This window comes from Rhinopithecus bieti, unplaced genomic scaffold (genome assembly GCF_001698545.2).
Source record: "Rhinopithecus bieti isolate Rb0 unplaced genomic scaffold, ASM169854v2 scaffold_20777, whole genome shotgun sequence".
NCBI classification, from domain to species: domain Eukaryota; kingdom Metazoa; phylum Chordata; class Mammalia; order Primates; family Cercopithecidae; genus Rhinopithecus; species Rhinopithecus bieti.
This window is the reverse complement of record NW_016810099.1, coordinates 621,717-636,177: the sequence shown is the minus strand read 5'-3', so window position 1 is coordinate 636,177 and position 14,461 is coordinate 621,717. Positions and strand designations below refer to the sequence as shown.

The 14,461-nt window shown below is 45.2% G+C and overlaps 1 protein-coding gene across 7 annotated transcripts in view; it reads left to right on the top strand.

The window, feature by feature from the left end:
- BCL2L13 (BCL2 like 13) overlaps positions 1-14,461 on the top strand; it is a 115,202-nt gene that overhangs the window by 18,133 nt on the left and 82,608 nt on the right. For all 7 annotated transcript variants that reach the window (XR_001889040.1, XM_017891331.1, XM_017891334.1 and 4 more), the window contains exon 2: positions 5,644-5,814. Coding sequence is in view for 3 of the 7 variants with exons in the window: in XM_017891331.1 (XP_017746820.1) it covers positions 5,694-5,814 (121 nt within the window). In the remaining 4 variants the exon portion in view is untranslated. The remainder of the gene's footprint in view (positions 1-5,643; positions 5,815-14,461) is intronic.

Genomic DNA, 14,461 nt, shown 5'->3' with positions numbered 1-14,461 from the left:
CACCGTGTTAGCCAGGATGGTCTCGATCTCCTGACCTCGTGATCCGCCCGTCTCGGCCTCCCAAAGTGCTGGGATTACAGGCTTGAGCTACCGCGCCTGGCCGAAGAGACTTCTAAAAGCTTAGATTGTTATTAATGTTATTAATTTTTTATGTTCTTCCCCCCTTTTTTTCTTTCTTTCTTTTTTGTTTTTTTTCTGTTGTTGTTTTTTTTTTTTGAGATGAAGCTTTGCTGTGTCGTCCAAGCTGGAGTGTAATGGCGTGATCTTGGCCCACTGCAACCTCCGCCTCCCTGCTCTGAGCAATTCTCCTGCCTCAGCCTCCTAAGTAGCTGGGATTACAGGCACCCGCCATCATGCCCAGCTAATTTTTGTATTTTTGTAGAGATGGGGTTTCACCATGTTGGCCAGGCTGGTTTTGAACTCCTGACCTCAGGTTATCTGCCTGCCTCAGCCTCCCAAAGTGCTGGGATTACAGGCATGAGCCACTCTGCCTGGCTGAGTCTTCTTATTTTCATTCTTCTTGACATGTGTTACTATGTTTGACACAGTTGTTCACTGCCTTCTTATTGAAGTGCCTCCCTGACTTCTGTGATCAGTCTTTCCTGGTTTTCTTTCTACCTTTCTGTTTCAATCTGGACTGAAAGGGTTGCTCTTCCAGCTTCTCATCTTTTGACTACCCCTTAAATGTTAGTGAATTCTATTGTGTTCTTTTTAAGATTATACCAGTATTTCTGAACGTATTTTGTAACCCATGTCTCCTTTATTAAAATAAGGTAAATAAAAATTATCCAGGCTGGGTGCGGTGGCTCACGCCTATAATCCCAGCACTTTGGGAGGCCGAGGCGGGTGGATCACGAGGTCAGGAGATCGAGACCATCCTGGCTAACATAGTGAAACCCCGTCTCTACTAAAAAAAAAAAAAAAAATCGGCCGGGCGTGGTGACGGGCGCCTGTAGTCCCAGCTGCTCCGGAGGTGGAGGCAGGAGAATGGCCTGAACCGGGGAGGCAGAGGTTGCTATGAGGCAAGATCGCACCACTGCACTCCAATCTGGGTGACAGAGCAAGACTCTGTCTCAAAAAAAAAAATTTTCCCTGGCTTCTATTCTGGTGGCATTGGCGGTGGGAGGCATGTTCTTTTCCTTCTTGTCCCAGCACTGAGAATCACTGCTGCAAACAAGATTGAAAATTTACTGAGCCTTACCTTCTATAGTCTGTAGTCTGAAACTAATAGGTGATTTTCGTTTTCCAAGTCTGAAAGTATATTGAATATTCTTTTACAAACTGTACTTCCCCTGATATTTTGACACACCCCTCCCATTGAAAATCATTGTTCTCCATTCACATTTTTTTTTCTTTTTTTTAAAGACAGGATCTTGCTCTGTCACCCAGGCTGGAGTGCAGTGGCGCAGTCCAGTCTCACTGCAGCCTCAGCCTCCTGGGCTCAAGCTGTCCTCCCACCTTGGCCTCCCAAGTAACTGGGACTATAGGCACGTGCCACCAGCTCAGTTAATTTTCTTCTTTTTCATGCTGGTCTTGAAGCCCGGCCTGAAGCAATCCTCTTGTCTCTGTTTTCCAAAGTGTTGGGATTCTAGGTGTGAGCCACCGCACCCCACTGTCCATTCACTCTTCTTTTGTTTTTTTTTTGAGACAGAGTCTTGCTCTGTAGCCCAGGCTGGAGTGCAGTGGCGCAATCTCAACTCACTGCAACCTCTGCCTCCCGGGTCCCAGTTTAAGCAACTCTCCTGCCTCAGTCTCCCGAGTAGCTGGGATTACAGGCATGCGCCACCATGCCCAGCTAATAGAGACAGGGCTTCACCACGTTGACCAGGATGGTCTTGAACTCTTGACCTCGTGATCTGCCTGCCTTGGCCTCCCAAAGTGCTGGGATTAGAGGTGTGAGCCACTGCTCCTGGCCATTCACGCTTCTTAGGTAATTCAGTTGACTTATATTTATACAGAATACTTAGAATTTTGTATCTCCAGGCTAGACCTCTTTCTTCCTTTTGTTTTTGGAGACGGAGTCTTGCTCTGTCACCCAGACTAGAGTGCAGTGGCGCGATCTCGGCTCACTGCAAGCTCCACCTCCTGGGTTCAAGTGATTCTCCTGCCTCAGCCTCCTGAGCAGCTGGGACTACAGGTTCCCCCCACCACGCCCAGCTAATTTCGTCTATTTTCAGTAGAGACAGGGCTTCACTGTGCTAGCCAGGATGGTCTCGACCTCCTGACCTCGTGATCCACCTGCCTGGGCCTCCCAAAGTGCTGGGATTACAGGCGTGAGCCACGGCTCCCGGCCTCTTAAAGACCTTTATATCCAGCTGCTTATTCTGTATCACTATCTGGATGACTTGTAGGTACTTGAAAATTCAGTTTAGATGCTCCTCAACTTACAGTGGGGTTACATCCTGAGAAACCCATCGTAAGTGTAAAATATATGTTGAAAATACGTGTAATACATCTACCAAATATAACTTAGCCTATGTTTAAAACACATTAAGCAAAAAATTTTTTTTTGAATTTTTTGTTGAAGTGGGATTTCGCCATGTTGCCCAGGCTTGTCTCAGACTCCTAAGCTTAAGTGATCCCTCTGCCTTGGCCTCCCGAAGTGCTAGGATTACAGATGTGAACCACTGTTCCCAACCACACATTAAGCACATTTAAGTGTGCTTAAAACACATTAGCCTGCAGTTGTGTAAAATCATGAAATATAAAACCTATTTTATAGTAAAGTGTTGAATATCTTATCAAATTTCTTTTTTTTTTGAGACAGAGTCTTATTCTTGTTGCCCAAGCTGGAGTGCAGTGGTGCGATCTCGGCTCACTTCAGCCTCTTCCTGCCGGGTTCAAGCGATTCTCCTGTCTCAGTCTCCCAAGTAGCTGGGACTATAGGCACATGCCACCATGACCGGCGAATTTTTGTATTTTTACTAGAGATGGGGTTTTGCCATGTTGGCCAGGCTGATCTTGAACTCCTGGCCTCAGGTAAGCCACCTGCCTCAGCCTCCCAACATGTGGGGTTACAGACATGAGCCACTGCGCCCGGCCATCAGATTTCTTGAATACCGTATTGAAAGTGAAAAAACAGAGTGGTTGTATGGATAGTTGAAGTTCAGTTTCTACTGAATGCATATTGTGTTTGCACTGCCGTCATAAAGTGAAAAAATTGTAAGCCAAACTGTTGTAAGTTGGGGACTGTCTGTATACCCTAAAGTGATTTCCTTATCTTTCCCCAAACTAGCTCTTCCTATATTATCTGGTTTGAGAAATAGGAGTAATACCACTTACCTTACAGCTTCCTGGGTCGGTCACTCATTGAGTTAACCAACAGATCTTTGAATTCCTAGCCTTTTTCCTATCCATCCTCCCCTTTTCAGTGTTCTGTTCCTATGCTAGTTCATGCCTTCTTACATCTCTTGCTGAGGTTTTTCCATATTCTCCTAACTTGTCTCCTTGCCTCTACTCTCCAGTCTGTCTTCCTTACCGCCTCCAGTATGAATTTTTTTTTTTTTGTAAGACATGGTCCTGCTTTGTCACCCAGGCTGGAGTACATTGGTATGTGATCATAGCTCCCTATAACCTCAAGCTCCTGGGCTCAAGTGATCCTCCTGCCTTATCAGTCTCCCAGGTAGCTAGGACTACAGGTGCATGCCACCACACCCAGGGCTAATTTTAGTTTTTGTAGAGACAGGGTCTCACTGTGATGTCCAGGCTGGTGTTGAATTCCTGACCTCAAGTGATCCTCCTGCCTTGGCCTTCCAAAGTGTTGGAATTATAAACATGAGCCACTGTGCCAGCCACTTACATCTATAGCCTTTTTATTTTGTATATTTCAAATTCTGCTTGTATTTTTAAAAATTGTTTATCATTCTAGGATATTTATCTTAGTTTGCTTATCACAGATCTTAAATTTTGCCAACGTTGCCTCTTTTCCAGTCTATATTTTGTTACATATATTTTGTTTACTTCTGTTTGAAAACTCCTGAGGTCTGGTGATTTATCATATTTGTGTTCATGACTGATGCCTATAGAGTACCTTGCAGCTTAAAAAATGTGTGTTGAATGAACACACAAAAAGGTCCCGAAAAGCTTTATCTTCTATTTCTTTTTGTTTCAGTTATTGAGACAGGGTGTTGCTCTGTTACCTAGGCTGGAGTGCAGTGGTGTGATCATGACTCACTGCAGCCTCTACCTCCTGGGCTCAAGCAATCATCCCATCTCAGCTTCTGAGTAGCTGGGATTATAGGTGTGCACCAGATACCTTGGCTAATTTTAAAAATTTGTGTAGAGACAAGGTTTTACTATGTTGTCAGGCTGGTTTCAAGCAATCTACCTGCCTCTGCCTCCCAAAGTGCTGGGATTACAGATATGAGCCAGCACACCTAGATTTGTGTCTTCTCTCTCTTTTTTTTGAGATGGAGTCTCGCTCTTTCGCCCAGGCTGGAGTGCAGTGTTGTGATCTTGGCTCACTGCAAGCTCCGCCTCCCGGGTTCATGCTATTCTCCTGCCTTAGCCTCCCGAGTAGCTGGGATTACAGGCGCCCGCTGCCATGCCCGGCTAATTTTTTGTATTTTTAGTAGAGACAAGGTTTCACCGTGTTAGCCAGGGTGGTCTCAATCTCTCCCGACCTTGTGATCCACCGGCCTCAGCCTCCCAAAGTGCTGGGATTACAGGTGTGAGCCACTGTGCCCGGCCCCGTCTTCTCTTTTTTTAAGACAGGGTCTTGCACTGTTTGCCAGGCTGGTGTGCAGTGGTGCAATTATAACTCACTGCAGTCTTGACCTCCTTGGCTCAAGCAATCCTCCTGCCTCAGCTTCCTGAGTAGCTGGGACCATGGGCAGGCCCTACCACGCCCAGCTAATGTTTTAAATTTTTTTGTAGAGATGGAGTCTTGATATATTGCCCAGGCTGGTCCTGAACTCCTGGCCTCAAGCAGTGGGGTCCTGAATTCCCACCTCAGCCTTCTAAAGTTCTGGGATTACATGCGTGAGCCACCATGCATTGCCTATGTCCTTATTGTATAAGTTTTTTTTTTTTTAATTTTCTTTTTTTTTTTTTCTTTTCCTTTTAAACTGTTTTCCTAAAAAGTAAGATACAAACAGACTCATTAGCGTAGGCCTACACAGAGTCAGAATTATTAATATCACTGTCTTCCACCTCCACACCTTGTCCCACTGGACAGTCTTCAGGGGCAGTAACACCCATGGAGTTGACATTTCCAGTAACAATGCCTTCTTCTGGAATCCCTCCTGGAGGACCACCTGCCCTGAGACTTTTACAGTTCACTTTTTTTTTTTTAATAAGTAGGAGTACACTCTAACAATAAGTGTAGTAAATACATAAACCAGTAAGTCATCTAATATTGTCAAGTATTATATACTGCATGTAATTGTATGTGCAATACTTTTTTTTGAGACAGAGTCTTGCTCTGTCGCGAGGCTGAAGTGCAGTGGCTTGAACCTGGGAGTCAGAGGTTGCAGTGAGCTGAGATTGCGCCACTGCACTCCAGCCTGAGCAACAAGAGCGAGACTCCACCTCAAAAAAAAAAAAAAGAACACTCCAAGAGTTGCACAAGACATTTTGGTGTGAAACAACTTAAAGTAGCATGTAATAAACTTTAAACTGAAAACATTACTTTTCTGTTCTTAGGTTTTACACATCCATAAGTAGACCTTTTTGGAGCCTCACCAGCCAATTCAATGGCGTCCTCTTCTACTGTGCCTCTGGGATTTCACTATGAAACAAAGTATGTTGTTCTCAGCTACTTGGGACTGCTCTCTCAAGAGAAGCTGCAAGAGCAACATCTTTCCTCACCCCAAGGTATTCTCTTTGGCTTATGGTGGTTGTAGTAAATTGTAACAAGAACTTTATATATAAAAGTGTATGTATCTAATTTATATGTATGGTTATCAAATAGTACTAATAAGCCTGTAAGAATAACCTGTTATGGCTGGGCACGGTGGCTCACGCCTGTTGTTCCAGCGCTTTGGGAGGCCAGTGTGGGCAGATCACGAAGTCAGGAGTTTGAGACCAGCCTGGCCAACATGGTGAAACTCTGCCTCTACTAATAATACAAAAATTAGTTGGGCATGATGGCATGCGCCTGTAGTCCCAGCTTCTCAGGAGGCTGAGGCAGGAGAATCGCTTGAACCCGGGAGGCAGAAGTTGCAGTGAACCAAGATCATACCACTGCACTCCAGCCTGGGCAGTAGAGTGAGACTCCGTCTCAAAAAACAAACAAACAAAAAAGAATAACTGTTGTGCCATTCTTTCCATTTCCAGGAGCAAAAAAAAAAAAAAGTATTTTTAAGACGAAGTCTCACTCTTTCTCTAAGGCTGGAGTGCAGTGGCATGATCTTGGCTCACTGTGACCTCCACCTTCCTCGTTCAGGCGATTCTGCCTCAGCTCCCGAGTAGCTAGGATTACAGGTGTGCACCACCACACCCAGCTAATTTTTGTATTTTTAGTAGAGATGAGGTTTTGCCATGTTGGCCATACTGTTCATAGAACATGTACATGATCCTGTCTATTCCTCCATATCTCACTATCATTTTCCTAGTTTATCTCCATTTGTCTATCTGTGAAACCCTGTATGACTTTTCTTTTTTTCTTTTTTGAGACGGAGTCTTGCTCTGTTGCCCCGGCTGGAGTGCAGTGACACGATCTCAGCTCACTGCAACCTCCGCCTCCTGGGTTCAAGCGATTCTTCTGTCTCAGCCTTCTGAGTAGCTGGGACTATAGGCGCATGCCACTATGCCTTGCTAACTTTTTTTTTTGTATTTTTGGTAGAGATGGGGTTTCACCGTGTTAGCCAAGATGATCTTGATCTTCTGACCTCGTGATCCACCCACCTCGGCCTCCCAAAATGCTAGGATTACAGGCGTGAGCCACCGTGCCTGGTTGACATTTCTTTTTTTATTTTAATTTTTTGAGGTGGAGTCTCGTTCTGTTGCCAGGCTGAAGTACAGTGGTGATCTTGGCTCACTGCAACCTCCGACTCCTGGTTCAAGCAATTATCCTGCCTCAGCCTCCGGAGTAGCTGGGATTACAGGTGTGTGCCACCACGCCTGGCTAATTTTTGTATTTTTAGTAGCGACAGGGTTTCACCGTGTTAGCCAGGCTGGTCTCAAACTCCTGACCTCAGGTGATCCACCAGCCTTGGCCTCCCAAAGTGCTGGGATTACAGGCGTGAGCTACCAGGCTCAGCTTACATTTCTTTATCATTCAGTTCACCCTTTTTTCATCTCTGTTTAAGCCGCTAAATAAACTTTTCACCAGATAGCACATTTTAATTCCATTTTTTATCTATATGTATATTCTGTTTTTTAATTTTCAACAACCGGCAAATGTGAAAGAATACCTAAGGCTGGGCGCGGTGGCTCACGCCTGTAATCCCAGCACTTTGGGAGGCCGAGATGGGCGGATCACGAGGTCAGGAGATCGAGACCATCCTGGCTAACACGGTGAAACCCGTGTCTACTAAAATACAAAAATTAGCTGAGCGTGGTGGCGGGCGCCTGTATTGCCAGCTACTCAGGAGGCTGAGGCAGGAGAATGGCGTGAACCCGGGAGGTGGAGCTTGCAGCCAGGCAAGATCGCGCCACTGCACGGGCGACAGAGCAAGACTCTGTCTCAAAAAAAAAAAAAGAAAGAATACCTGAATATATGTGTGTGTTACAGACACATACACATACATAAAAGCCTTTAGTACATTCCATATTTGTATTGGTAATGGTGGTTTTCATAGAGGTCTGTAATTACCACAGGTTTTTCTTGGATTTAAGATTTAATATTCCTGGCTGGGCGGGGTGGCACACGCCTATAATCCTAGCACTTTGAGAGAGGCCAAGGCGGGCGGATCACCTGAGATCAGAGTTTGAGACCATTCTGGCCAACATGGTGAAACCCTGTCTCTGCTAAAAAATACAAAAATTAGCCGGTTGTGGTGGCACATGCCTGTAATCCCAGCTACTTGAGAGGCTGAGGCAGGAGCATTGCTTGAACCCGGGAGGCAGAGGTTGCAGTGAGCCGAGATTCCACCACTGCACTCCAGCTCTGGGCAACAGAGCAAGACTCCATCACCAAAAAAAAAAAAAAAGATTTACTATTCTTAATTTATAATAAAGATAACTATAATGCTTGTATAAAGAACATTAATTGGGTCAGGTGCAGTGGCTCACGCCTGTAATCCCAGCACTTTGGGAGGCTGAGGCATGTCGATCACAAGGTCAGGAGCTCAAGACCAGCCTGGCCAAGATGGTGAAACCCCATCTGTACTAAAAATACAAAAAAATTAGTCGGGCATGGTGGCAGGTGCCCAGCTACTTGGGAGGCTGAGGCAGAGAATTGCTTGAACCCAGGAGATGGAGGTTGCAGTGAGCCGAGATCACCCCACTGCACTCCAACCTGGACGACACAGCAAGACTCCATCTCAAAAAAAAAAGGCCCGGCGTGGTAGCTCACACCTGTAATTGCAGGACTTTGGGAGGCCAAGGTGGGTGGATCATGAGGTCAGAAGTTCAAGACCAGCCTGACCCATATGGTGAAACCCCGTCTCTACTAAAAGTACAAAAATTAGCCAGGTACACTGCAGATGCCTGTAGTCCCAGCTACTCTGGAGGCTGAGGTGGGAGAATTGCTTGAACCTGGGAGGCAGAGGTTGCAGTGAGCCAAGATCGTGCCGTTGCACTCCATCCTGGGTGACAGAGCAAGACTTTGTCTCAAAAAACAAACAAACTGGCCAGGCGTGGTGGCTCACGCCTGTAATCCCAGCACTTTGGGAGGCTGAGGCAGGTGGATCACTAGGTTGGGAGATTGAGACCATCCTGGCTAACATGGTGACACCCAGTCTCTACTAAAAATACAAAATATTAGCTGGGCGTGGTCGTGGGCACCTGTAGTTCCAGCTACTTGGGAGGTCGAGGCAGGAGAATAGCTTGAACCTGGGAGGTGCAGCTTGCAGTGAGCCGACATCACGCCACTGCACTCCAGCCTGGGCTACAGAGTGATTCCGTCAGGAAACAAAACGAAACAAAAAAAATAAAACCCAAGAAACAAACCTGAAATGATGACAAGCAACAACAACAACGTGGATTTCCAGTCTGGTTCTGAGAAGAGGTGCACGTGATGATAATGATACTACACTACAGCTTTAAATGAAAATTAAAATCCCTGGCCGGGCGCGGTGGCTCAAGCCTGTAATCCCAGCACTTTGGGAGGTCGAGACGGGCGGATCACGAGGTCAGAAGATCGAGACCATCCTGGCTAACACGGTGAAACCCCGTCTCTACTAAAAATACAAAAACTAGCTGGGCAAGGTGGCGGGCGCCTGTAGTCCCAGCTACTCGGGAGGCTGAGGCAGGAGAATGCCGTGAACCCGGGAGGCGGAGCTTGAAGTGACCTAAGATCCCGCCACTGCACTCCAGCCTGGGCGACAGAGCGAGGCTCCGTTTCAAAAAAAAAAAAAAAAAAGAAAATTAAAATCCCTTAGATATCTTTGTTTATACAAACATTTATTTATTTTTATTTTATGTTTTTTGAGACAAGAGTCTTGCTGTGTCACCCAGCCTGGAGTGTAGTGGTCCCATCTTGGCTCACTGCATCCTCCACCTCCTGGGTTCAAGCGTTTCTCAAGTCTCAGCCTCCCGAGTAGCTGGGACTACTGGCACGTGCCACTACACCCAGCTAATTTTTGTACTTTTAGTGGAGACGGGATTCCACCATGTTGGCCACGCTGGTCTCGAACTCTTGTTCTCAGGTGATCCCCCCCACCTTGGCCTCCCAACGTGCTGGGATTCCAGGCACGAGCCATGGCGCCTGGCCTATACAAACATTTTAAAGGAACTGTTAAGTGAAGATCCACTAGTTGTGGGATGGAAAATATTGTTTAACAATGGTTTATTTCTGGATGCTTTTTCCCAAAGAAATTGCAGTTACACATTTTCAAGAATGTTCGAAGAAACAGTAATTGATTTTTTAATAAACTGACTAAAGACAATCCATTGTACCAGTTGAGGAACTTATTTTTGGAATGTATTTTTATAAATTGATCAGATTGACTTATTTCTACACTGATTGATTGATTGATTGATTGAGGCAGAGCCTTGCCCTTCTGCCCAGACTGGAGTGTAACAATATGATCTCTGCTCACTGCAACCTCCACCTTCTGGGCTCAGTCGATTCTCCTGCCTCAGCCTCTGAGTAGCTGGAACTATATGGTGGCCCGTGCCACTATACCTGGCTAATTTTTGTATTTTTAGTAGAGATGGGGATTCGCCACGTTGGCCAGGCTGGTCTTGAACTCCGGACCTCAAGTGATCCACCCACCTTGGCCTCCCAAAGTGCTGGGATTACAGGTGTGAGCCACCACACCCAGTCTACATCTCATTTATTTAATTCAACTATTTCAACTTTTGCAATGTTTTTTATTATTCCATTTCTTTTTTCTTATTTGTTTGCTCTTCTTTGAGGCAGAGTCTCGCTCTCGTCAGGTGGGAGTGCAATGGCACGATCTCGGCTCACTGCAACCTCCACCTCCCAGGTTCAAGCAATTCTCCTGCCTCAGCCTCCCAAGTAGCTGGGACTACAGACGCATGCCACCACGCCCAGCTAATTTTTTTTTTTTTTTTTGTATTTTTTTAGTAGAGACGGGTCTTCACCGTGTTGCCCAGGCTGGTCTTGAACTCCTGAGCTCGGGCAGTCTGCCTGCTTTGGCCTCCCAAAGTGCTAGGATTACAGGCATGAGCCTCTGCACCCAGCCCCATTTCTTTTTTCTTAATTTCTCTGGAGATAATGCTGGACATTTCATTTTGTTGCCCAGGCTAGAGTGCAGTGGCACGTTCTCGGCTCACTGCAACTTCTGCCTCCTGGGTTCAAGCAATTCTCCTGCCTCAGTCTCCTTAGTAGCTGGGATTACAGGTGCCTGCCACTGTGCCCAGCTAATTTTTGTATTTTTAGTAGAGACAGGGTTTCGCCATCTTGGCCAGGCCGATCTTGAACTCCCAACCTCGTGATCCACTTGCCTCAGCCTCCCAAAGTGCTAGGATTACAGGTGTGAGCCACTGTGCCTGGTCAGCATTTCAGTTTTTAAAATGGTACTTTTAAAAAAACTTTAAGCTAGTGTTGTGAACTTTTCTTTTTATAATAAAATTTCTCTAGGTGAAGGATAAAGGTTGAACCTCTGTCCCAGAGGTTCTTGAAGTGGCTGACAGTCAAAGGGCTGAATCTTTCCCCTCAGAAGCAATTACTTTTAATGCTTTTTGAGACCTTGCTATTTTAAATGATTGGCATTAGTACAAGTAAACATGTACTATGTACTTGTAAATAAGTAGAAATCCATCTGTCCTTAGAGATTTCACACTTACTATGACAAACTGCATAATTATGTGCCTGGCGTGGTGGCTCACACCTGTGATCCCAGCACTTTGGGAGGCCAAGGCAGCTGGATCACCTGAGGTTGGAAATTCGAGACTGACTTGACCCACACGGAGAAACCCTGTCTCTACTAAAAATACAAAATTAGCTGGGCGTGGTGGCGGGCACCTGTAATCCCAGCTACTTGGGAGGCTGAGGCAGGAGAATGGCATGAACCTGGGAGGTGGAGGTTGCAGTGAGCCAAGATCGTGCCACTGCACTCCAGCCTGGGTGACAGAGCAAGACTCCATCTCAGAAAACAAACAAAAAAACATTTACTGAAACCTGAATTAGTCTTCTTCATTAGAATATAACATCAGGTTTGGTGTCATGGCTCACACCTGTAGTCCCAACACTTTAGGAGGCCGAGGCAGGCCCATCACTTAAACCCACGAGTTCAAAACCAGCCTACATGGCAAAACCCTGCCTCTACAAAAAATAAAAATAAATTAGCTGGGTATGGTGGTGCGTACCACCATGCCCAGCTAATTTTTAAATTTTTTGTAAAGACAGGGTCTTGCAGTGTTGCCCAGGCTAGTCTCAAACTCGTGGGCTCAAGTGATCCTTCTGCCTCGGCCTTCCAAAGTGCTGGGATTACAGGGGTGAGCTATTACATCTGGCCTTCTTAAATCTTCTTATCCATAAATTTCTACTGCAGCAATGGAGGTAGCTATTGTTTGTCTGCTGCCATTCTAGCTTAAGAGTGGGTAGAAGTAAGAATTCAGAAATGTTGGAATTCAGTAGTAGGGATTACAGATGGTGTCCTAAGAAAGCTAGTGTAAATAATTCAATGTAACTAGTTGGTGTGTTCTATTTTTGAAAATTGAATCGTATTTTAATGCCCTGACATAGGTGGCTATCTAAACAAAATTATATCAAAATGACTAAAAGCTCATAAAACATCATGCGATACCAAATATTTATAATCTCATCACGCTCACAGAGGAGCTGTTCTTCTTTTTTGTTTTCAATCTTTATCAGTATATATAGTTTTATATAGTTGTAATCAATTGTGATTTTTACTTTTCAGTTTTAATTTGAAAGATTTCATATTTACATGTTCTGTACTTCATCTTCCTTATTGTGTGTTTGAATGATTTCCTTTTATTATTATCTTTTACATTTTTCCTTTTTTTTTTTTTGGACATGGAGTGTCACTCTGTTGCCCAGGTTGGAGTGGTGTAGTGGTGTGATCATGGCTCACAACAACCTCCACTATCTCTAGTTCAAGCGATTCTCCTGCTTCAGCCTCCTGAGTAGCTGGGATTACAGGTGCCTGCCACCACACCTGGCAAATTTTTTTTTTTTTTTTTTTTAATTGAGACGGAGTCTTACTCTGTTGCCCAGGCTGGAGTGCAGTGGCACAATGTTGGCTCACTGCAAGCTCCGCCTCCCAGATTCAAGCAATCCTCCTGGCTCAGCCCCTTTAGTGGGTGAGATTACAGGCACGCGCCACCATGCCTGGCTAATTTTTGTATTTTTAGGAGAGAGAGGGTTTCACCATGTTGGCCAATCTGATCTCGAACTCCTGACCTCAGATGATCCACCTGCCTCAGCCTCCCAAAGTGTTGGGATTACAGGTGTGAACCTCTGCACCCATCCATTTTTTTGGATTTTTAGTAGAAACGGGGATTTCACCGTGTTGGCCAGGATGGTCTCAATCTCCTGACCTTGTGATCCGCCCACCTCAGCCTCCCAAAGTGCTGGGATTACAGGTGTGAGCCACCACGCCTAGCCCAGGCCTCAGTTTTTAATTTGCTATCAGTGAGTTTTATCCTTACTTGTGTTTTCATGATGGTAGTTATTATCCTTTCACTTCCAGATGTAGGACTTCCTAGACCATTTCTTGTAAGGCCAGTCTAGTGAATAATTCTCTCAAAGTTTGCTTGTCTACAAAAGACTATTTCACCTTCATTTCTATTTCTTTTTTCTTGAAACGGAGCCTCTCTCTGTCACCCGGGATGGAGTGCAGTGGCGCGATCTCAGCTCACTGGAAGCTCTGTCCCCTGGGTTCATGCCATTCTCCTGCCTCAGCCTCCCAAGTAGCTGGGACTACAGGTGCTCGCCACTACGCCCAGCTAAATTTTTTTTGTACTTTTTTAGTAGAGAGGGGGTTTTACCGTGTTAGCCAGTATCGTCTCAATCTCCTGACCTTGTGATTCGCCTTGGCCTCCCAGAGTGCTGGGATTACAGGCGTGATGAGCCACTGCGCCCGGCCCTCACCTTCATTTCTTAAGAATAGCTTCCTGGCTCAGGAAATTTTCTTCTGAGAAATCTGCTGTTTGTCTAATAGGGATTCCTTCCTTTCTTTTTTTAAAAGAGACAGAGTCTTGCTCCGTTGCCCAGGCTGGAGTGCAGTGGCGCGATCTCGGCTCACTGCAAACTCTGCTTTCCGGGTTCAAGTGGTTCTCCTGCTTCAGCCTCCCGAGTAGCTGGGACTACAGGTGCCTGCCACCATGCCTGGCTAATTTTTTGTATTTTTTAATAGAGCCACGGTTTCACCATGTTAGCCAGGATGGTCTCGGTTTCCTGACCTTGTGATCTGCCCACCTCAGCCTCCCAAAGTGCTGGGATTACAAGCGTGAGCCACTGCACCCGGCCTAATAGGGATTCATTCCTTTGTGACTTGACACTTGCTTTTTTAGAATTCTTTCTTTGACTTTTAACAGTTTGACTGTATTGTGCTTTGGAGAGGACCTTTTTTGGTTGAGACTATTTGAGACCCTTTCAGTGTCCTGGATCTGGATGTCCACATTTCTTTCAAGACTTGAATAGTTTCTAGCTATTAATTCACAAAATAGGTTTTCTATGCGTTTTCCCATCTCTTTTTGTTTTCAAACTGCCATTATTTGAATATTTGTTTGCTTAATCACATTCCATAGGTGTAGACTTTCTTCATTTTTTTATTCTTTTATTATTTATTTATTTATTTATTTATTTATTTATTTATTTATTTATTTATTTATTTTTGAGATGGAGTTTTGTTCCTGTTGCCAGGTTGGAGTGCATTAACACAATCTCGGCTCACTACAACCTCCGCTTCCCGAGTTCAAG